Source organism: Vigna unguiculata, chromosome 1, assembly GCF_004118075.2.
Source record: "Vigna unguiculata cultivar IT97K-499-35 chromosome 1, ASM411807v1, whole genome shotgun sequence".
NCBI classification, from domain to species: domain Eukaryota; kingdom Viridiplantae; phylum Streptophyta; class Magnoliopsida; order Fabales; family Fabaceae; genus Vigna; species Vigna unguiculata.
Genome location: NC_040279.1, coordinates 32,551,751 through 32,575,261, shown reverse-complemented (window position 1 = coordinate 32,575,261; position 23,511 = coordinate 32,551,751). Strand labels below are relative to the sequence as shown.

Below are 23,511 nucleotides of genomic sequence, written 5' to 3'. Positions count from 1 at the left end.
TATTAATTGAGAAAAATTTTAGACTGATAAAAAGAAAACCTTAACCATGAATATCGTTAAAATTAACATTGATCATGGTCAACATTAACTAGAAACAATCTCATTCAACATCTATATTAAGAAAACGTTTTGTCAATATAAACTAAAAAATATTAGTAAATTTTAATCGAAAAATAATATTAATTATAAGATCAACTAATAATAAGTATCATCACGAGGCATGATCCTGTGGTACATTTTGAAACTGCAGGATGTGTTGTTAAAGATCCCATCGTTTAAAATTTAAGCTATTCATAGAAAACAGCAAATAGAGAAGATCCAATTGCACTTTATTTTTATTATTATTATTATTATTATTATTATTATTATTATTATTATTTGATATTTTATTGATGTTTTGATTTTGTTCTTTTTATATTTAGTAGTAGCGAAAACACATACAATCGTATTTTTGTGATTATATTTTTTAATTTTTATAAAAAATTGTATTAAGATTAATAAAAAATATATTATTAATTTTTAAAATATTGTTAAATATAAAATTAAAAAAATAAAATATATATACAAAAAGATTTTTGAAAATAAGTTTAAAGACATAAAAAATGTTTAAAATAACAGTTAAAGATATATTATTAATAAAATAATTAATTTTTAAAATAATAATTTAGGATAAAATTAGAAAAATAAAATGTGGACAGAAAAAAAGATATCTTTTCGTATATAATTATAGATTATATATTTTTTCTATTCAATAATTAAAAAATGAGTTACTTATTGTCAATTTATCATCACAATACTTATTTTTCTTCCAAAAAGATTTGTTATTTAGTTTTTTGTCATTTTAACTGACATACAATAAATTAGTAAATTTTAAGTAATGGTAAGTTTAAATCAATTTAAATTAGTACATTGATATAGTTAAAATCATCTGACTCAAACTAAAAATATGATAAATTGAAAACAACAATTCCTTCCAAATATTGTCACGCCGGAAATTTCGATCAGCTTCTGGTTTTGAATAAAGGGAAAACAAACAATAAACTATCGCCAATGAATTCACCAAAGTAAAAATGGGCGTGCTTATAAACAGAATCCATTTTCTGCATTCATCCTTTTACTCTTAATAGACTCTTCCAATTACACATTTGTTGTCACACCTGCCACAACTTTTTGAAACAACTCTTCCTTTTCTGCAAAATGTCATTAAAATCACTACACCATGTTTTCAGGTTCTGAAGAGTATTCAAACCAGGCTTTTGTGAAGTCTAAGTAAAGCTGAATTCGTATTACTCGTTTGAAGAAAATTGAAGGCATAATAAGATTTGTTCAACATGTCCAACAACAACAAGGTGAAGGGTCTCCTCAAAGGTCTAAGATTCATTTCTCAGATGTTCGGTACGTGCATGACATTGCTCTTTCTTTCCCTCACTGTAGTTGATTTCAAATTACTTTTAACATGTTAATTATTTTATCCATTTCCATTTTCAAATATAATAAAAGTTGAAGAAACATGAATTAATGTGGTCTTTGCAGATGAGAAAGATGCAGACATTCAGATTGGTCATCCCACAGATGTAAAGCATCTAGCACATATTGGATGGGATGGTCAAGGCCCCTCTGACAATAACCCCTCCTGGGTAATTCTCTATTTTTCCTAAAAAAACGAAAATAATCCTATAATTTTCATATTTTACTCTTATTCTTTATTTGACATAATTTAGTTAGAATTATTAATTAATATATCACTATTTTTTTCTTTAAAAGAATTAATGGTCTATATTAAATCACATTAAAAAATAAAGAATGTGAGTCAAAAAATAAGAGTTATAATCCAATAAATTAACTTTTAATGAACATTAACATATTTAATTACTTAATTACTCTTTGTATGAACCAAATATTGTAAAAGTGGTTTTGTTAACCTTGTCTTGAGAGAGATAGAGAGAAAATATTACAATGCATAAACTTAATGTTATAAATACATGTGTGCATTCTTAATTTCTCTTATAATAATGGTCATCAAACCGGAAATATTAATTAATAATGTTTGTAAATGTTACATCATTTAAGAAGCCATTGGAGCATTACTTCACTTGTTTCAGATGAACGAGTTTAAATCTGTCCCAGGGAATTCATCTCACAGTAGTAAAGGAGAGATGCATAGCAAAGAATCCAATAGTTCAATCCAAAGGTCCTCTGAAGGTACGTAATATATATAGTATGATGTTTATATGTTTTGTTGTTTTGTTTAGGTGAAATTAGAGCTGTCAAAACGGATAATCTGATCCGATCCGGCTTAATCCACCATGGGTTGATGATTTAATGAGTCAACCCAACCCGGCTCACTTTAGCGAGCAAAAAAAATTTGAACCCAGCCCGGCCTACCACGGGTTGGCGGGTTAAACGGGTTGGCTCACGGGTTCACTTAATTAAAAAAAATTATTTTTTTTATTTTTTTTAATCAAAACTAAATTGTAATTCTAATTAAAATCTAAATAAACTTTAATACAATTCAAATACAAAACAAAATAAAAAAATACAAATTATTTATGTGTTGGATAAAAAAACAACTTAACATGACCCAAATATAAAACCCAACTTAATAAAAAAAATAAAAACACTTGTGTGACCCTTTTATCACCAACCCGGCTCACCACGGGTTCAACCCGGATGAATCGGGTTCTAAATGAGCCGGGTCAAAAATCAACCCGTATTAAAATTTGTAAAAAGATTTCAACCCAACCCGGCCTGAACCCGTGGTGAGCCGAGTTGGCTCGCGAGTTCCAACCCATTTTGACAGCTCTAGGTGAAATTATTGAATATAAACGAATGGTTAGGATCAAGCGCTTACCACTAGATCAAAAGTTATAGCTAATAGTCAGGACGCAACTCTTTTTATTTAAAAGTGTAGCCCAAGTGTCATGATTTGATTGTGACCGCCACGGGACAATAACCCGCAACTTAACAATTGTTCACCAGGAATTGAACTCGTGATAGCAAAACACTTATCAGTTAAGAAGTGAACTTTAAGCCTAATTCAACTTTATAAAACTGACCTGTAAGGTAAGGTTTGCACGGGACTTCTAACACACCCTCATAAGTCTTCTAACACATCGATATATATATATATATATATATATATATATATATATATATATATATATATATATATATATATATATATATATATATATATATATATATATATATATATATATATATATATATATGTACACATTTCGAACGTAAGACTAGACATTAATGGATTGTCCGATAACAATAGGATAACAGGTAAAATAATAAATCCAACAAACATCAAATTTCACTATAATAGACTTTAATATTATATTAAGAAGTGAACTTTAAACCTAACTCAATCTTATAAAATTGACTTAAAATATGATATTTATACTCATTTATATATTCTAAATTGACCTTATCTTTGGTGTTTGGTTGATGTGGAACTTACAACAATAACATGCACAAACGAAAAAGAAAAATAACTATGATTCTTTTCATGGACGTCGATTCATAAAATGCTTGTTTTTCGGAATTGCATGTGTTATAATAGGTGAAGAGTTTTGTTTTGCAGATTCGATGGAAAGAAGTTCAAGATCTGTGAAAGGTCGGTGTGATGAGAGGCAGTCGTTGGAGTCGGGAAAATGTAAACATTCAAATTCAACGGTTGGGAATGTAAGAGAGTCTCATGCAAAGGAAAAATTCGACAGACCAAGGCGTACAAAAAAGACATCAAAACCATCGCAACAACCAAATGATTCATGTCAAGCATCGAAAGACACCGAGCACGAGATGCAGACGGGTGATAATTCCCACCAACAAGAAGACACTGATTTGGCGCCTAAAAAGTCACGTCCCAGGATGACAAAAGATGGTTCCACTGTTGGTGGTGCCTCTGCCAAAGCAAGATCAAGATCCGAAGGCCATGGTAGACGTACCTCCAAATTAGCTAGCAAACATGAGTGTTTAGAAGAAGATGGACACGAAGTTGAGACAAAGTCTAAAGAAGATACGACCAAAAGTATCCTAACTGAACAATGATATTTCACACCTAGTGTCAATCAAATTTTTTCCAACCTAAATTAGAGAGTTTTGTTTCTATACTAGGTTGCTTATCGGGTAGTTAAGGGTTGAATTTAGAACTCTCTCCAAACTCTAAAATTGTATCTTTTTATAACACTGCTTTGAGTGGTGACCTGTTTATCTCAGTTATTGATGGTTTTTTTATGTACAGATACAACCAATTTATATGAAATTAATGTACTTAATTATTAGTATTTGTTTTCTTTTCCAAACATTTTTGTGGTAGCTTCTTTTTTCAGTTGTTCTTAAAACATTAGCTGATGGGAATCTCAATCCTTTCAAGTTGTGGAATTGTGCCAATTGAAGAGAGAAAAACAAAAAATATATAGGTTCATCTTTTTCTACCAACACAAAAACTAAAAAAAAATGTTTTTTTTAAGATAAACATACAAAAGAAGTTCTTTATTTTAAAGTTTAGTATGAAAATGCTAATTCAAATATGTTATTATTTGAACACGTGCCTTTTCAGGAAAGAAATAAATGGATAAAAATAAAAAACAGAAATACATAAATTGAATGAGAAATATTATAAATTTTGTAAATGTTTGACATGAAAGAAATATGATTGAAACGATAGAATATAGTTTTTTTGAAATCATTTATCATTTTCTTTATTTTATTTTTTGTGACATTATAGACATTTCTTTATTCTCCATTCCATGTCAATTCAACAAATTATTTTAGTTGCATTTGCTTTCTTTTGCTTTCTTGAGAGATGAGAAATATAAACAAGGAAACAACGCATAATAAATCAAGATGCCCATAAAATAATTTCTTTCTTGTTTATCTCTCTTCCTTGTTATCTCTATCTACCAAATCATTTCTAATTTTACCTATATTTGCTCTAACTACCTCTTCTTCCTCCTCTTTTTTTAATAAGAATTGAATATATGTGATGAAGTTTATAATAATTCAAACTAATCAACCAAACTAGATTTAAAGTAAAATTCATAATTGATTATATGGTAGAAATGTCTTCCATAGAACAAACAAATAATTGGTGAATTAATCACTTGGCGTGAACCCTTAACTAAATTGTGTGCAAAATTAAATGTCAAATTTATTTTGGAAAGGGAAATAAATATTATCATTTGTTTTAAATTTTTATATTTAAAATGGTGGACCAAGACCTACGCGGTTTCTATAACTAAAATCTTAAAAATGTGAAATCGATGAGTAAGTGCAAGAGGAAAAAATAACAAACAAACAGAAAGTATATATATTAAAAAACATGAAAATTAGGATTAACAAATTACGAGGATCTTTCTTCTATCCACTACCATCGTTGTGCTGTGCGTGTCTCTTCCTAATTCCCTTCCACGGTGACCGATCGCCATGAACATCTTCTCCAAGAAACCCACTGCCAAAGGTTCTTCTTCTTTTTCTTGTTCTGTCAAATTATCGCTTTCTCTCTCGGCTAATCATAGTTAATTTAGCGTCATGTTTGGGATGCTTTCGTTGCCGATTAGTTTTCACGTTTTGGTTTGGTTAAAAGCCCTTGTTTCTATTTCCTGCAGAGGCCCTTCGTGAGAGTAAACGAGAAATGGCGAACGCCACTAGAGGTGATGTGATGTTTTAGTCAACCTCATAAACCCTTTCATCGATCAATTTACCTTTGTTATGATCATTTTTTTTGTCAGAATAAGTTCGAGGTGTGAGATTTCTACTTCTGTGATAATAATATGTTTTCTTATTTCAGGTGTGGAGAAAGAAATTGGAGCACTACAATCGGAAGTATGTCATATTTATAGTTACTTAACTTGTTAATGTGATTATCCTTGTTTTGGAACCTCAACTTTAGTGTTGTATTTATATAATATGAACTATGTGTTTGTGTTATCAGGAAAAGAAGCTTCTTGCTGAGATAAAGAGAACTGCTAAGACAGGCAATGAGGTGTCCTCTGCATTTCATGCTCATAGTTGGAGTTCTTTTTTTATTTTTTTTGCGTTTGTTTGCAGACATTGATCACTTGTTCAGAGTTTAAACATGAGTGTTTTGTTTTCAGGCAGCTACTAAAACTCTAGCACGCCAGTTGGTCAGGCTTAGGCAACAAATTGCCAATCTTCAAGGTAGTAGAGCTCAGATGAGAGGCATAGCAACTCACACGCAGGTATGGGGCCTTTGTTTTTTTTAATGCGTTTATTTGTCTTCTTTTGCTACTTGTGTTTGAAAATTGAATAGGTACATGATTTATTTGCCCTGTATTTGCTGTGTTTGTAATTTGATGCAGGCGATGCATGCACATTCTTCTGTTGCGGCTGGCATGAAAGGCGCTACAAAGGCAATGGCAGCTATCAATAAGGTTGCACATTCAGTCTTATACTTAAATATGTACCTTTTCCGTATATAGTATATGTGTTTCTAGGCCATGAGAGCTACATTTGATTAGGTTTATCTATAAACCATTTATATGATGTGTTGTAATAGTTGTTATAATAACTACCTGTAAAACAGAATTCAGTAATTCTGTTGTTGAGTTAATTCTGGTTTTGATTGAATCAGAATTATTAATAGGCCTTGTATATGCTTTTAAAGGGCAATGAGAGTTTTCTAGTTTGGTGTAAAACCTCTATAATCTTCCTTTGAAGTTGTGAGTATTACTAGAGTGATCTTGCAGTTACGTGAGAGTGGTGTGGGTTCTCTTTATTGTGAATGGAGCGTGAGTGAGAGTAATATCAGTCTAATATCAGTTTAGATGTTACATGTGTATTGAAGACTATATGGATCCAATGTAGTGATGCAATACAACTACTTCTATAGGATATGATACATGCAGGATATGTAGAAAAATTCATGAAACTTAATATAGAGTTGCTATTTTGCAAATCCACATTAATGGCATACTTCTTCAATATTACTAAGTAAAAGTGATGAGTAGTTGCCTACAATCAGTACTTCTATGACTTATGTTTGGCTGCACTAGAATTTTTAAGGCTTATATACTTCAAAAATACAGATATGTGAACGTGAATGTATTTTGATGTTTATTCATGGATCCATCTGCAAGTTTGTAAAAATTTTAGGGTTTGGTGCATAAAATTTATTCATATTTATGGTTTACTGAGGGGTTTGTTAGATTTTATTACACACAATAGTCAAGGACATGACATTATTCTTTTGCTAAATTATTGCAAAAATATTAATGCCCTCCTTCTCCCCTCCTATCACATGCACACATGAGGGAAGGGAATGAGAATTAGAAGATAAAATTGGATGATGTGGATATATCCCGCATTGAGGAGAAACTCAAAGGAAAAATGCTGTGTCTAGAAACAGCACTTCTTCTATCTTACTCTAAAAAAAAAAAATAAGAAAACACATTGAAATCGAAGTCTTTAAACTCTACTTCCATTTTATTATCTTTACCCTGTGCTAAATTAGAAGATTCATGCAGCAAATGGAGCCAGCTAAGCAGGCTAAAATTATACAGGACTTCCAGAAACAATCAGCACAGATGGATATGACTGTAAGATGTTTTGGTTTACTAATTTTTGAAGTTAGAAAAAACAGGAATCATTGTTTTGTTTCAACAACTTACGGACTTTAATGCTATATAATTTATGAGCAGACTGAAATGATGTCAGATGCCATAGATGATGCCTTGGATAATGATGAAGCTGAAGAGGAAACTGATGAGCTGACAAATCAGGTACTCTATTATCTTCTATTGCAACTTCAAAAACTATTTTTTCAAATAATTTAAGACTGCTGTTATATTTGACATGGCATTTATTTCACATAAAGTTGTTTACTGGGAGGAATAACAATTGTATCTTGGGTTACAATTCTTGAGGATTAGTTGGGGGTGCTAGAATCATTGGTCCAATTTTAGGTCCTAACCACAGCAACAACACTCAGGGCAGTCAAGAATCAATAAAAAAAATCACCAAGCCTTATTTATCCTTTGGGTGGAATGAACTAGGTTGATCAATTGATGCCATTTGGCTAGTCCTTCCATAATCTCATTGAGACGAGTAAAGGAGTAATTGGTGAATGTCTCTCAAGAGAAAGAGCATGGTGTTTTTACTATCATGTTTCCTTCTCAGAAGATCTGAAACAACTTCTAGAATTCTTAACTATTTTTCTTGTGGCATAGTTTACAAGGTTTAAGGGCAGACAGTGAACGTCTTATTGTTTGGGGATGACATTTGTTTTTCAAATTACAGAAAAGAAATTGATGACAATTTCTCTTAAACTCTTTCTTTACAGGTGCTGGATGAAATTGGTGTGGATGTTGCCTCACAGGTAGGAATAAGCTGTTCTTAATCTTTGCACTCCTTTCATCTGTCATAATGTTTTTGCTTGAGCTAATGTGATTCATATTTGAACTCTGGCAGTTATCAGCAGCCCCCAAAGGGAGAATTAGAACAAAGAATACTGAAGATGTTAGCAGGTATCTTCTGTCTAACTTTTCATTTTTTTGAGGAATCTAACTTGGACCATTGTGTCTATTTTGCATGAATAAATAAAAATTTAGTCTTTTTATTTTTTTATTAAAGTTTATTTAATGCCCCTGCAGCTCGGGCATTGACGAACTTGAGAAGCGTTTGGCAGCTCTTAAAAACCCTTAATTTTTTGCCTGGGATTCTGATAGTTTTAAACAAAAAATCATTCCTGGATCATGTTTTACTGGGATTTCACAAGTTGAGTGTGTACATACAATCTTTGATATTATCATGTAGGAATGATGATATATCAAAATTGCTGAGATGACAATTTACCAGTAGAAGTTTTAGTTGGGGACATAAAGAATAATAGTCTGTAGTTTGATGCTATTTTTATGTAAACTGCCATGTTGATTAATGCTGTGGCTGGCCGAAAAAAGCTTTTAGATTGAACATGTGTAGATTCGTTGATCTATGTAGGCCTTGCATTATCAAGATTTGATTCCCAAAGATTTACCGTGAATAAATTACCTAAAATGTGAAATATCCATTTGTGTCAAAATCAAACATTATCTAGTGTCATGGTTTAGACCTACTGTCATAGACAATGTTTTATACGTTAAGAAATAACTAGTGCCTAATTAGGTTGAAAAGTGTTTATGGGTTAAATTGAATTATTGCTACTTCTTTTATTCGTTATACGAGATTTTTGTAAAATTCTTGTAAAGTGTATTAGATGCTTCATTTTATATCAATTTGGGTTGATACTAGTAGCATGTGACTCGCATCACTTAATTAATTAAAGTGATTGAAGTTTGACTTCTGACGTTTTGATATATATAAAATTCAAGTTGTTTGATGTGTATCAAACTTTCAAAGAATAGTCCATGTGGTCGACTATTGAATTAAAACAATGCTTTAAAATGGAAAATAGAAACTGGATTGTTTTGTTTGAATGGTTTGCTTTTTAAAAATTGAATTATTCTTAAAACTAAATTGAATTATAACTTACGGGGTTAGAAATACATTTTAGAATCAAATCCTAATAATTTAAATATTCAAGTAGTTAACCAATGTAAAGTAGATCAATTTCATTCAATTTACTCATGGTACAATTCAATTTAGTTTTCTCGAACCAATTTCGATGTTGAATTCAATTTAATAGATGCCCTTTTTTCAATTTTATTTCTTAGTAATGAAGAAAAATGAATCAGATATTGTCAACACCTAAAAGGACAAATGTAAAACAATTATTCAACAAATACTTTATATACGTCTCTTTATTTTAAAATTAATACATTTATTTTTCAATAACTAAATATAATTAGAAATGTCCAACTTAATAACAATCATATATCTACATGGAAAAGGGTTTTTTTTGGTAGAAAAAACAAGAATTAACATTTTAACCCATAAACAAGAGGAATTTAGGTTAGTAAAAAAACTAGTACGGAAAGAATTTTACATTTAATATTGCATAATATTAAGAATGCATATATATATATATATATATATATATATATATATATATATATATATATATATATAATAGAGAGTCAGTAAAGAAAATAACAACCATTAATGAAATACTGTACTTGTCCATGTTTGTTCTCAAATACCATATTTGTCCAGGGAGAAAATCATTCTCGTCCTCAATAATCTGTTGGATAAATTGTATTTGATAAATATTCTTATTTACCTTTAAAACGAAAATTAACGAAATACCACTACACATACTATGTTTAATTAATGAACTAGTTTCAACTCAACGTAATGTATCCAATGAGTCACTTATATAGAAAAACAAGAATAAATTTAAATCATACAACAATACTATGGTAATCAAAATTGAAGTAAAACAAATGCTTAATATGCAACATGATTACTCGCATACTTTAATCTTAACCATCCATGATTAAATTTAAGAACCGTTACGAAAATAAATTTATCTTTTGAGAAAATCATATCAACTAACCAAACACCAGAAATTTTAAAACTAACACGAACATTACACGTAGTTTATACAACTGCAGGAGAAATGGAGAATGAAAGATCTCAAACAGCTCTAAATGGCTGAGACCAATTTCTAACATGAATAATTCCACTCTCATAGCAAGGGAAACATAGATAGAGGCAGTGTCGAGTCTCAATGCCAAAAAGACAACAAATGTATCATAAACTACAACTCTACTTTCATCTATTTTGTTTTATAGAAAAGAAAACAAGTTTTTTGTAGTAAACAAGAGAGGACCCTGGTTGAATTCTCAGAAGCATGTTTTAGGAACATGATACAACATCTGAAAAATCTTCTTCAGAAGGCACTATCTAGGAGGGGGTAGAAAATAGTCCACCTTGGTACACAGAATGGTAACAGCAAATGAAGTTGCTTATAACCTCATGCCTCATGCCTCATGGCAATGCAATAATATACGTGAACATGATTCCATAAAGCTTGAGATCAATAGTTCTGGGAGAAACAGGTGCATTAGAATTTAGAAAATGTCTTTTGCAACACATGAAACTAAATATACTTGTTACTTCCTGATAGAGAGGAGTTCAAAACTCCGGAGAGGGTCATCACGGTTGCCTCTGGTAGATCCAGACCGTGTGTACGTTGGTTGTTTGGACTCGTACATAGGTTGAATGTTTCTGTGTGTCGTAGATGGACGGCTCAAACTCGAGGTGAGCCGGCTAGTACGACTGTCGGTATGATCGCCGGAGGAACTCGGCCTGGTTGATGATGAGATTATGGCTCTTCTTGAACTGCTACCGTATCGAGATGAATTTCGTCCCTTCTCTTGATCATGATACTTCAAAGACAAGCAAGTTTAACATGTCAATATGTATAGGTTTTAGGCATAAGTACTCCACAACTATAAAATCAAACATAAAAATTGATGACAATTGCATGCAATGATGCAACACACTCACAAAGCTCTCATGCTCTGTAAACAATAGTGGAATCTAATTGTTAAAAAAAAAACTTACCACGTCTTTGTGCGCTGCTCCTTCTTCAAAACCCCTATGTTTGGAGTGATCACCACGAGGACTAGAACTTGTTGGATTCCTTCGGGAGAAAGCTTCAACAGCACCAGAGAATTTTTCCCGAATCTCTTTCCCAACTGAAATGAGTAAGTGATTTGAATGACTATGGACTATACAAAAATAAAATTGAGAAAGGTACAGTAGTTCAACCACAATTGACATGAACAATGAAAAGGATTAGATATGGCTTTTAATGGCTGAAAGAGATTGCACCTGATATCTTTTCTGTCTTTTGTGCAGATGGTCCTGCATGCATAGCTGCCTTGCCACTTTCATGCTGTTGTCAAAAACAATTATAGTGAGTGTCCTCAAGTAGAAAGAACAATTCCAAACAAGCATGATATAAAAGTACTAACCCGCCCTCTAGAGCTGCCACCGATCTGCGGATACTTCAATATAGTCCAATCAAAAACATAGTCAAATTGATAGCCTGCAGTACAAATGTCCAGAACAATTTGCATTCATTTAACATACTAGTTTTTCATCAGAATATATGGAATGCTAATCTGCAAGTTCGATATCATGTTTGTCATACCTTCTCGAATGAATAAATCTCGAAAAAGCCTCTTTAAATATGAATAATCAGGCTTGTCCTCAAACCGCAATGATCGGCAGTAGTGAAAATATGATACAAACTCTGAGGGATATGATTTGCAAAGCACCTATCATACAAGCACAATATTAACAATAAAACAGGACCAACAAAATTGCAAGCTATAGTAGGAGATGAAAGAAAGGTAAAATAGACAATAGGCAAGTTTTGCCAATTGTTGAATGCAAAGCACATACAACTTTAAGACTTAAAATGTGAAAATTAACCTCAGGATCATTATTTAATTTCATAGATAACTAAATGTAGTTCAATGCACAGGAGAAACATGCAGTTCATTTTGCTCATAAGTGTTCACGTTAGAAGTCACCATTCAACAGCATCCGACCAAATTCATTGCATAAAACACTAGATCCAGAGGGATTATCAAATTTATCCAAAAGCTGCACTGAGTCCAGTTAATTACTATACCTCTATCGGAGTCGACATTTTCTTCTCACTGATCTTATCATATTTTTGTTTTTTGGTGCCAGCCTTCAGTCCCTGCCAGGGAAGACTGAAAAAAATTGTACAATGGAAAGATATAGTGAGAATAACATTTTTTTATCAACGATGTTAAGAATAACATAATAAATTTACAAATCTAGTGTAGGGGGTAAAGTAGATGTCTCTATCAATTGTCTGACCTTCCTCTTAAGAAATACATGAGCACATAACCAAGAGATTCCAGATCATCCCTTCTGCTTTGTTCTGCCAGCAAAATTAAATAAAGCAAGAGTTATAATTATTGGTTGTCAACAAAAAAAAAAAGGAAGAGATTGAACCACCAAAAATTCACAACATATAACTCACCGATTCCAAGATGAGTGTTAACACTTGCATACCGAGCAGTGCCAGTGAGGTTCTTGTTTTCCCTGCACAAGAAAAACAACAGTTAATAAGAAAAGAAATGTGAATTTTACAAAAAAAAACAAAGAAATAGAACTATATTACTAAAAGAAAAAATAAAGTGAAAGATAAATGCTGCATTTTACATACTACACCTCAATATCCTCAAATAATGATGATAAAATTTACCTGTATGGTATGTGCCTATGTGTCTGAAGATCTCTATATTTCTTTGCAAGGCCATAGTCGATGATGTAAACCTGAAATGAGATATCCAGCATGAGATGAACATAGTTAAAAGAACTGGAATTTGGATGAACAAATAGAATGTTTCATTCAGAATATATCAATCATTTATTTTAGTGGCACCAAAGAATTACACTGGAATAGAATTGAAGGCAAAAAGAAAGGAAAGTAACTCATTGAAATGACAAGAAAAGAGCCAGAGGAAAACGTGTTGTCTCAAAGCAATGTTCAATCACTTTGCAAGAATGCCTCGTGAGTTTCAAGGTGTAGGAAGAGGCCATGACAAGCCAACATCTGAAGCACCATGACATGTGAGGTACTGTCTCATGCTTTGTTGTAGAAAGCGACTCCTATACCTAAACTTAATCACTACTGCACAATTAGGTACAAAATAGGACAAAATAGAATAACCACCAGACACGCAGTTTTTCATGAGTTGTATTTTTTAGGGTTCTTTCCTCATCCTAGCAAAGACAAACATTCTACTCCTTTCCTTCTTCTTCCTGAAGCAAGTTTATCAAACTCATCTTCTTGGATACTAGTAGCTTAACAACATTTTAGGCCATCTCTTGAACTGTGAAGAAGAATTCAATTTATCAAATTTATCTCCTTTGATACGTAGTAGCATAACACCATTTTATGTCTTCTCTTGCACTATAAAGATTAATCCAATTCTTTTATAGGTACACACGTTAGAAGTCTTGCACATTTGAACTCCAAAGTGTGCTTTGACGTCATGTCTGAGTAATAATTAAATGAGCTATTTAGCTTCCATTCGTGTGAAAAATGATGAAATAACAACCAAAACCTTCCAAAATAAAAAGGTGAAGAAGATGAAGAAAGAAGACACTGTCAACAAAATAATATACCTGGTTTGCTTTACGTCCAAGGCCCATCAAAAAATTGTCTGGCTTAATGTCGCGATGAAGGAAACCTCTAGAATGCATATATTCAACTCTGTTAATCTGAAGAACAGTATTAAGCAAGTCAAACATCAGTATCACTAAGTAATGTACTTTGCTTCGAAAATGATGGCACATATGGACTCACTAATTGATCAGCAAGCATTAACACTGTCTTCAATGTTAACTTCCGGTTGCAATAATTGAACAAATCTTCTAGACTTGGTCCAAGAAGATCGATTGCCATGGCATTGTAATCTCCCTCTACTCCAAACCACTTGAGATGAGGAATCCCCGCTTCAAGAAGGAACCAAATTGCATTACTCAACAGGAAAAATTCTTTTTTTTTTTTTTCTGAAACTCTTTCAGTCTCACATTACTTTGAGGGAATAGCTTCCACAAAGATTAGGATTCATAAATAAAAGAAGATTCAGGATATCTATTAAACTATACCCTCCACACTCAAGAAGACAGCAACACTCATACACACAACAGAACGATTGAGAAATAATTTTATTGTGAAACTTTAGCATGAGTTAATGCCTAACACAACTAGTACCAAAAATGGAAGAAAAAAAAAGGAGAGAAGATATAGACATTCAGACTTACTTCCTCCTTGAAGAAGCATATACAATTTTGACTCATAGTGAAGCTGGGGATGCTTGGTCTTCACAGGTTCCTGGAAATTTTATAGAGAGGATAAGTGGGTTAAGATATAATTAGCAGACAAATATAATAAACTTAAAAAAATTATTGAAACACAACAGAAGAAAGAATATGTTGAGCAATTTAAGATAAACTGCAGCCTAATAATGGGAACCAAAGTGTGCACTACACCCCTAGCAAGATAATGTAGAATTTCACATGCCACTGAAATGCACAAAGTAATCTTTTCGATTTCTTCAAAACCGTAAGTATTGCTCAGTAGAAGTGCAAGAGAGAGATGCTACTTCCTCTGTTAGTTAATCCGACAATAATAAACTAAATCTCAAATCAAATGTCAAGTATCCTTATTAGAACTCTCTGAACATTGATAAAACAAATTTGGAGAATTCTGAAGCACTCCAACGAGTGGAAGACAATTATACTGTCTAAAAGCCATGTTCCACAGATTAAATCAAGGTAATTACTGACTAGTTCATGTATGCACATACTAGACAAATGGAATCAGAAACAGGAACACATAAATGGATCTCTACAAGTTCATATAAGGGTTAACTAATAATCACTCTGCCACATCCAGACGCAAAAAGAGGGCTACAATCTTGAAGAGAACTAACATACCAGCTTGATAGCCACCTCCTCTCCAGTTTGTATATTAACAGCTGACAAAGATAATAGTAACAAAAATACGTTACAAACCATATAATTATATATGAAAATGCTGCAAAAGGAAGATTATAATTACTGTAATAAAGAAAAAGAGGGCAAAAACATGAACATACCAATATAAAGCTCCCCAAAAGACCCACTCCCAATTTTCCTTCCCAGTTTAAATTTCCCACCAATAACATGATCCATCCTAAAAGAGCTTCAATACACCCTCACCAGTAACTACAGCGATCCTTTTCTGCTCAGATTTGTTCCCAATTCCACCACCAAATTATGTGCACCCAGGGGTCCACCAGGTCAAAATTCCAACCTTTATTGGAGCATCCACTCAAATCCAATGAGATTTCCTAATCTAGTCGTCCGATTAGCCGTCAAAGGGGAATAAGGAACAAATCCAGGATAAGGGGCAAATAAAAAAAAGGTGCTAAATTTACAAAATTTGTAGCATCCCCAACAATGAAGATGAAATCTTTATTATTCAGAATACACACCACCTTCTCCAACTACATTCCTTATCCACACATAAACCAGAATCGATCACCCCAGACCACTGATTGAAGCCCTAATTTGCAAAGAACATGACCGCATTGACCCAGAACACAAAATGCTAACGGGTATCAGTAACAACACACAAAACTGAATCTTTTTATTGTAAAAATACAAAAAGAGAAAGACCAAGAAGAGGAGATTGTGGAGGCTGTGCTGAACCAGGTAGGAACTAGAGTAATTCCACAAATCAAAAAAGTATGGACTTTGGAGAGAGAAAGAGAGACAGAGACAGAGAGAGAATGAGAAAAGGAAAAGCTGGCAAGATTATAGTAATCGTTGGTGTGTTTTGGTTGTATTTAAAATTAAATTTTATTTTAATAATTCTTTACCTTTTTTATCTTCGTTTTTTTATTGTTTTTCAGTGAAACTGTGTTCCAAAAGAAAATTTGTAGATTATGACAAGACGAGGTTAACCGATTTCTTCTTTCTATGTTCCTCTCCCATTCCTAGTCAAACTCGTTCCCTTCTTTTCTTTCTTTCCTTTTTTTTCATTACTAAAATTTATTCCCTCTTCTTTTAATCTTAAAAATTGTTTACAATCTCATGTTTATCTTTTCATTTGAATAAATTTATCCGAACAGAAATTAATTATGATTATAGTCTATTATAAAATAATAACTATATTTTAATAATTGTTATTATATATTTATAATTGATTATTGGAATAACTAAAATGATTTAAACTCATTAAAAATCATCATAAATTAATATATCAATTTTCAATTAATATAAAAAATTAAATATACATTTTACAGATTAAAATAATTCATTATTATTTGAGGAATAATGTATATTTATGTGAAATTATTTTAAACATTCCAATATAAATTTAAAAAGGAACTATAAATATTAATTAAAATAGCTTTACAAATTGAAGATAAATATTTTTTTTAAAAGTTAATGAATTAGTTGTGAAACCAAATTGCAGTTATTAACTGTTTGTCGAATTTATTTTTTTTAAAACTGTTTGAAATAGCAACGAAAAAACACTGCATTCTGTAGTCAATACTTAACATTATTTCCAAATTGACTTTTATACAATTTGGTTTTTATAGCTGTATACGGATAATGCATATTCATCCTCGTGAATTCATAATTTATATATATATATATATATATATATATATATATATGATAAATAAACTAATTGAATATTTCAGCCCAATGATTTCTTTCATAAGAAAATTTGAACCGAATGTACGTGTATAAAATTGTAAGCATCCACGTTATTTCCTTTTAAAAATTTAAAAAAAAATTGTTGATCAAAAATATCATGACACATTATAAAAGAATTACTCTCCAATCAAAATCTTTAAAAGTCCTCCTTCTATACATACTTACTTTAATACATAAATTGTTATTATAAAATTAATAGAAGTTTATAACCTGGAGTTTGATATTTTGAAATTACCTTAATTTCAACAATTGAGTGAATTAAGCTAACTCATTAATTTAAGGAATATTGTATTTTTAGCTACACAAAGCTGAGAAGTGTTTTTCGGATTACTTTTAACATCAATGGAATAAACTTTTTTTTATCTGAATAATTTTAAGATTTTACTCTCACTACTATACAAAATTGCGTGAACCTTTTACTTTTTTTTTTAAGAAACCTTTCAGTGTTTTTTTTTTTCTTTTAAGAAACCTTTTACCGATAAACAATGATTTAATGTTTAAATAAAAATCTTCAAAAAAAAAACTTATAAACAAAAACTTAATTTCTTTTATTTGGTTTCACTTTTCTCAATTTCAAATTTAAACTTGTGAAAATATTTAGCGTATGAATGATGGTAGATAAACGATGACGCTCACTTGATTTGTCGTGCAAAATTGCCCCCATTCTATTCAAGTGTTAATTTTAATCAATACTGGTCTTTATTAATCACTTGCAAAAAATAATATTTTAATCTTGTTTTAAATAAAGTAAAAAAAAATATGATGAAGGAACATAATTTCGTTCAATGCCAACAAAAAACAAAAAATATGTATTGTTATTGTGAAAATAAAATGGTGAAGTTTCAAAAGTTTTGTATAATGAAGGTGTCACGAGTGCATAAAATCTATACCCGTGTAGATATGGGACACATTTATTATATAAAAACAATAATTGGAAGACGAAAAAAAAAAGTGACTTATAGAGAGAGAGGAACGTGGGATCCATCATAATTCCTATTATTCCACTCAAGAAAAAAGCTAAATAGTAATTAATGAATTGGCCAAACAAAAACATAATGATGGAGGTTGTGTACCATTATAGAGTACACGATTGCAATCAATTGGGAAAAAAATTATTTCAGCCTTTTGTAATAAATAAGTATTTTCTATATTGTATTGATATGTTTTAGAGTTTTGTTTTTCAAGTTATTACAAAAACTGTGTTATATCTATAAATTAAATTATAAAATAATTAATTTTCTATTTTATAAATATAATGTAAAATATATTTTTAATAAACTACACATATTTATTGTAAAACTTCATTTAGAGGTAATAGTTTATATTACTTTTATAAGATACAAGAACTAGATACTTCATAATCTAGTTTAAAGATCAAACATAATTTTTTTAATAGTTTAAGAATGAAATGTATGTTTAACAATGTTTTTTACAATAATAAGAATTTTTAAAATTTAAGTAAAAATTTAAATGAGAAATTAAAATACACACGAGAGGAATGAATAGTTGGTGATTAGTATATGGGAACTGAGGCACTTAGCATCATGTGGTAGAGAATGATTGTGTTGTGTTTTGTGTCACTCTTTTCTCCAAATTTTAGGTGTTGATAGTACTAGAAAACTAAAAACATCCTTATGTTCCTAAAATTGGGAATAATGACACTTTAATAAGATAAGATAAAAATTTTGAAAACCTAATTGTGGAAGTGATTATAGATATTGAAGAATAACAATGTGCCTGGTTCTTATGAAGTTTTAGAGATCTCTATTCTTAATTTTTATTTTCAATTTTAGACTATAAATGGATGTGTTATTAATTTCACTTTTGTGGGAGTTTGATATATCTAAGTTATTTTAGTAACCTTTACAATTGTAATGGCTGCTCAAAAAACACAAACTTAGAAAAAAAATAGTAATATTTATATAGTTAATATATTAATTCAAGCTTATATATAATTCATGACATCTTTCTATGTTTGATATTTTCATTTTAACTGATCTTTAAATTTCTACCAATTGATGCATGGTCAAAATATTCATGATAACCTAACAAAATTTATTCTATTATAATTTTTGAAATTTACTAAATGAGAAATTAATTTTAATACTTCTGTAACTCTAGAGAATTTTGGCTTTTAAGATGGAAGATAACAAAAAGAAGAAAAGTGGCATGAAGTGATGAATGATTGGTATTATTAAGTTTGAAAAAAAGGTAGTTGAAGATTTTAACGGGTCTCTGAGAAAATGTATGATATATGAGTCTAACTCATTTAATAAATTTACCTTACTTTCAATCTAAAATTTGAAGACAAAATATTTATATAGGTCCTTATATTTAGTATTTTATTTTATATTTATTCAATTTAAAATTTATACTCACATTTTAATTTTCGATTTTCAGTAAATTTCACATTGTCTTAATTTTAAGTTATGTAAGAAGACTCTGAAGTGGAAGAAAAGGAGAGGGGCATTTTATTTAAATTGCCTTTAACTCATGATGGAGTAGAAAGAAGTACTGCTATATAATAATAAAAGTTTTTATGATGTTTTAAGATTCAATCAAATTCTGGAATTGCTTGTGAAGTGTATGTTTGCATGCTAAGTGACTTGGTTGTAATATTCGTAAAGCATTGAGGTGATTCAATAATTATTTCTACCGAATAAATCTTTTGTGAATCGGTGTAAAAGAAAATAAGTCATAGAGAGAAAAATAATTTACTAATGAGAATATATATATATATATATATATATATATATATATATATATATATATAAGTTTTTAAAAGAATACATAAAAGAAAGTTTAAAAGTAGGATATCAAATTATCTGTTTCATTACAAATTATATTTTTCTAAATTTTAGTCTTTTACTCGATCTAAAAGAACCGATACATCACTGTGTTGATAAAATAGTTTTGAGAGATAATATAAGATGATGAAGCTGAATCTTAATAATCATAAATAACTTATTAAAAATTTTATATGTATATATTTCTTGGGTGTTTTATAAATGTGAAATGTTATCAGTGTATAATTTGGTACGTTGAGACTTAAGTTGTAAACAATTCATATAAGATATTATAATACATAAAAACAATAAGATGAACAACACATAACATAAAAAGGTGTACAAATTTATTATCTTAAAATTTTAAGTTAAATATAATAGTTTAATCTCAAACATAAATTTCCACTACTAATCGATATTACATTTCTAAAATATGTCTCCTCCGATAACCTAACAAAGCATGCATTCATTAAATTGCATAATAGATCGATAGTTAATAGAAAAACTTTTTTTTTCTTACTTAACTAGGTATTTACTAAATAAATATACGACTCCGATCACAAATTTTTCATTTACAAATTAATTTGGATCATAGTCAACAACACTTACATATAACAAATTTTCCTTTAAAGAAAATCTTTATTAACATATATCAGTCATTTTTTCTTATATAAATTATCTCTTATAATAATTTTTTCATCTCCGATAAATCACATGTCTAATAATATCATACCTAAATTGACAATTTCTATATCTTAGAAACTGTTTTTTTTTCTTCTGCACTGGCATGTAAAATATGGTGTATATTATATATGATTTATGTTATTACATCTAATGACTAGAATATGGATGAGACGTTACCTATGAGTAGACTAACTCTAGAATGGCTCGGTTTGTTTTGTTTTTATCTAAGACATGAATATTCCTATCGGTACAATAATATAAAATATAAATTTATATATATGAAAAAATATTTAAATTTTTTAAACTTAAAATGTTACATAAATTATCAAACTCCCCGTACGAGAGTATTCAATTAGCTACACATTAGGGAAGTGCAAACTTAATAACATCTATATTAATGCAATCATCAAACAGTTATTAATGTAAAAGATGATATTAATCTAATCTTGTCTTATTATCTGCTTCTCGCAAATATTATGACGGCGACAACACATCCAACAAATTTTCACCTGCAACATTAATCCAACAACATAGATTGATTTTGTATTACATAATAAAACCCATACAGCGTTTTACAATTACGTTAACTCCTAAGATAAAGATAAAGTTATGTTTATATATTAATCCATTGTGGCTAAAGGAAATACAGAACAACCGTCCAATTCACTTCACCAAACCAATAAATCAGAATTTAATAAAACATAAAGTTATTATAGCTTTAGTTTTGGTAAAAAGCAAGGTTCTTGAGACAGTAGAATCTGGAGAAATAAAGATGGTATTAATGATGAGTGATTTGTGAGGTTGGCAACTTGAAACGTGCTTCTGTGTAGCATGATGGGTCAGAAGTTCAGAATTTTCTGCCTAAACGACACGGCATATAGAAAAAATGGTACGCTAGTGCATAAAATAAAGGCAGGGACTTTAATGCATAATAAAAATCGAAAGTAGATTAATAATATAAAATCTAACTTTAAACGCAGAATGTGGTGAAGTCAAATCTCCATACTCTCATAAAGGCCTTTATCATGATATTGCAACACGCAAATAGAAAATAAGGTGAATTCCATGATAGGTGTGTTACTGGATATTCTAAAAAAATGTTTAAATATATTTTCAAGGAAGTAAACTTTTAATTCTATAAATTTTGTGAGTGTACCATTAAATTGGATTAAATATATTTTTATCTCTTAATTATAAAATAAATTTGTAATTGATTATTTAAATTTTGATTTTGTTTGATCTTTTAATTTTAGAAATTATTCGATATAATTTATATTTTTTAATAATTTAAAATTTTTTTACGTGTCAAACAAGATTTTATTATGTCGTTCATATTATTTATACGTTATTGTCGCGGGCTTTTTTTTTTCGTTTGAATCTTTCATCATCAATCAACCACCATGTCAACCGCATAATGGTATAATATACCCTATCGCATAATGGTATCATATACTCTATCAAAACCCAAAACAATCTCCTCTAGTTCATATTTATTCTCACATAATTTCATTTCAACAAAAAGGAAACCTCAAAATATCTGCAATCACTCCCTTCCCCTTATTTTCAAATCTCCATCTTGAACTTAAAAAAAATAAAAAATACACAAGTAAATGATGAAACTCGTGTGAAATCACAAAAGTAAATAACTTTTCACATTTTGTAATCAAATTAAACTCAAAGTATTAAAAACATGAACAAGTTAATTAAGAACTATGTGTTAGAAAGAGAGTTTGAGGGAAAAGGGTTGGTGGGTTGAGAACCCCACATGATTTAAAGGGGAAAAAGAAGGAAAGTCTCACTCAAGGAAGGAAGATCAATATCGATAACGGTCGACACTTGTTCTAATTATGGCGGCAAAGACAATGAATTGAGGGAGGAGCTTGCTGGTTGCGAGCTTAGTTGGATTTTGAATGAAGAAACCCTACGCGAGGAAGGAAAACAATGATAGCAGCGACATTGTCAGTTGGGAGCACTACAATGGTGCTGATGGTAGAGGAGTGGGCACCGTAGAAGAAGTTTCAATGGCCATGAAGGGATAAGGGAGTCCCACGTAAGAGGAACAAAATGAGGAATTCGAATAGGGGAAGAAGTCCGTGATAATGACGTTTAAACAATGCAAATACCATTGGAGCGTCGTTTGACGTGTTAGAGAAACTTTAACGTTGTTGAGTGAAATGAACTATATTCAATCACTTATAAAGTTAGGAGATCAAACAAAGTTTCAAGAAGGGATCAATTTCAATTTTATGGGACAAAAAACATATTTAACCCAATTAAATATTAATTGGTGGCTCGAAAACATTTTGATAACCAGTGGCACAATAGGTCTAACATAAACTATCTATGCAATTTTAATCCTTTCCTAGTTCTAAATAAAATCATATTAAACATCACTATAAATTTTGATATCTCAACTATGCTAACACCTCAAAGCCTAATCATTTCTTAATTCAAAATACCACCATTTCATGCAAAGTAAACCTTGGAATAAATTGACCAAAATGACATATCTAAAGTAATTAAACATACCACACGTTCATACTATTCATCAAAATATCAATTCAACCTTAGTAATCAATATTCAACAATCCAATTATATTATTTGATTCATCGAAACTACAATACTCTTACCAAAGCATAAATCATGCATTCTCTATCATCAAATCATTAACTTAAAACATTGTTATAAAATAATAGTTTTCCTCATCTGGATTAAAGAATCTTAATTCATTGTTTCTCCCAAGAGCTTTGACTCTCACACAATGTTCTATTTACACAAGAAAAAAAATCAATGATCTCAACACATATGAATAATCATATACAAACAAAAATTCTCTTTAAGCTTCTTTAAACTCTCTTAATCTAC

General features: G+C 30.3%; 3 protein-coding genes across 3 annotated transcripts; 2 read left to right on the top strand and 1 right to left on the bottom strand.

Annotated features, from left to right (window-relative positions):
* The first annotated feature begins 1,331 nt into the window (after positions 1-1,331).
* LOC114190829 (CRIB domain-containing protein RIC7-like) lies at positions 1,332-4,165 on the top strand. Its single transcript, XM_028079881.1, has 4 exons — positions 1,332-1,395; positions 1,534-1,637; positions 2,103-2,202; positions 3,593-4,165. Exons 1-4 carry the CDS (start codon positions 1,332-1,334, stop codon positions 4,057-4,059), a joined length of 735 nt encoding a protein of 244 aa, XP_027935682.1. The 3' UTR covers positions 4,060-4,165.
* A 1,107-nt stretch (positions 4,166-5,272) lies between these two features.
* LOC114173427 (vacuolar protein sorting-associated protein 2 homolog 3) lies at positions 5,273-9,031 on the top strand. The gene is made up of 11 exons (XM_028057826.1): positions 5,273-5,470; positions 5,619-5,663; positions 5,801-5,835; positions 5,945-5,995; positions 6,108-6,212; positions 6,333-6,404; positions 7,497-7,568; positions 7,671-7,751; positions 8,312-8,347; positions 8,440-8,495; positions 8,622-9,031. The coding sequence occupies exons 1-11, from the start codon at positions 5,437-5,439 to the stop codon at positions 8,671-8,673; spliced, it is 639 nt and encodes a 212-aa protein (XP_027913627.1). The 5' UTR covers positions 5,273-5,436; the 3' UTR covers positions 8,674-9,031.
* Positions 9,032-10,453: 1,422 nt separating this feature from the next.
* Positions 10,454-16,266, bottom strand: LOC114184401 (casein kinase 1-like protein 10). Its single transcript, XM_028071714.1, has 14 exons — positions 15,564-16,266; positions 15,403-15,443; positions 14,728-14,797; positions 14,267-14,415; positions 14,086-14,181; positions 13,160-13,230; positions 12,935-12,996; positions 12,769-12,832; positions 12,554-12,638; positions 12,068-12,194; positions 11,889-11,962; positions 11,746-11,809; positions 11,476-11,609; positions 10,454-11,297 (listed from the first exon to the last, which is right to left on the bottom strand). The coding sequence occupies exons 1-14, from the start codon at positions 15,637-15,639 to the stop codon at positions 11,022-11,024; spliced, it is 1,389 nt and encodes a 462-aa protein (XP_027927515.1). The 5' UTR covers positions 15,640-16,266; the 3' UTR covers positions 10,454-11,021.
* Positions 16,267-23,511: the final 7,245 nt, after the last annotated feature.

What these genes read in the sequence shown, in the direction of transcription:
- LOC114190829 (XM_028079881.1), top strand. Translation starts at nt 1,332, where the DNA reads ATGTCCAACAACAACAAGGTGAAGGGTCTCCTCAAAGGTCTAAGATTC. An exon ending in ATTCATTTCTCAGATGTTCG is followed by an intron (nt 1,396 to 1,533) that starts GTACGTGCATGA and finishes TGGTCTTTGCAG; the next exon opens with ATGAGAAAGATGCAGACATT. An exon ending in CTGACAATAACCCCTCCTGG is followed by an intron (nt 1,638 to 2,102) that starts GTAATTCTCTAT and finishes CACTTGTTTCAG; the next exon opens with ATGAACGAGTTTAAATCTGT.
- LOC114173427 (XM_028057826.1), top strand. Translation starts at nt 5,437, where the DNA reads ATGAACATCTTCTCCAAGAAACCCACTGCCAAAG. An exon ending in TTGGAGCACTACAATCGGAA is followed by an intron (nt 5,836 to 5,944) that starts GTATGTCATATT and finishes TTGTGTTATCAG; the next exon opens with GAAAAGAAGCTTCTTGCTGA. An exon ending in CAATGGCAGCTATCAATAAG is followed by an intron (nt 6,405 to 7,496) that starts GTTGCACATTCA and finishes AGATTCATGCAG; the next exon opens with CAAATGGAGCCAGCTAAGCA.
- LOC114184401 (XM_028071714.1), bottom strand. Translation starts at nt 15,639, where the DNA reads ATGGATCATGTTATTGGTGGGAAATTTAAACTGGGAAGGAAAATTGGG. An exon ending in AGGAGGTGGCTATCAAGCTG is followed by an intron (nt 14,798 to 15,402) that starts GTATGTTAGTTC and finishes TAAAATTTCCAG; the next exon opens with GAACCTGTGAAGACCAAGCA. An exon ending in GTGGCAGCTCTAGAGGGCGG is followed by an intron (nt 11,810 to 11,888) that starts GTTAGTACTTTT and finishes TTTTGACAACAG; the next exon opens with CATGAAAGTGGCAAGGCAGC.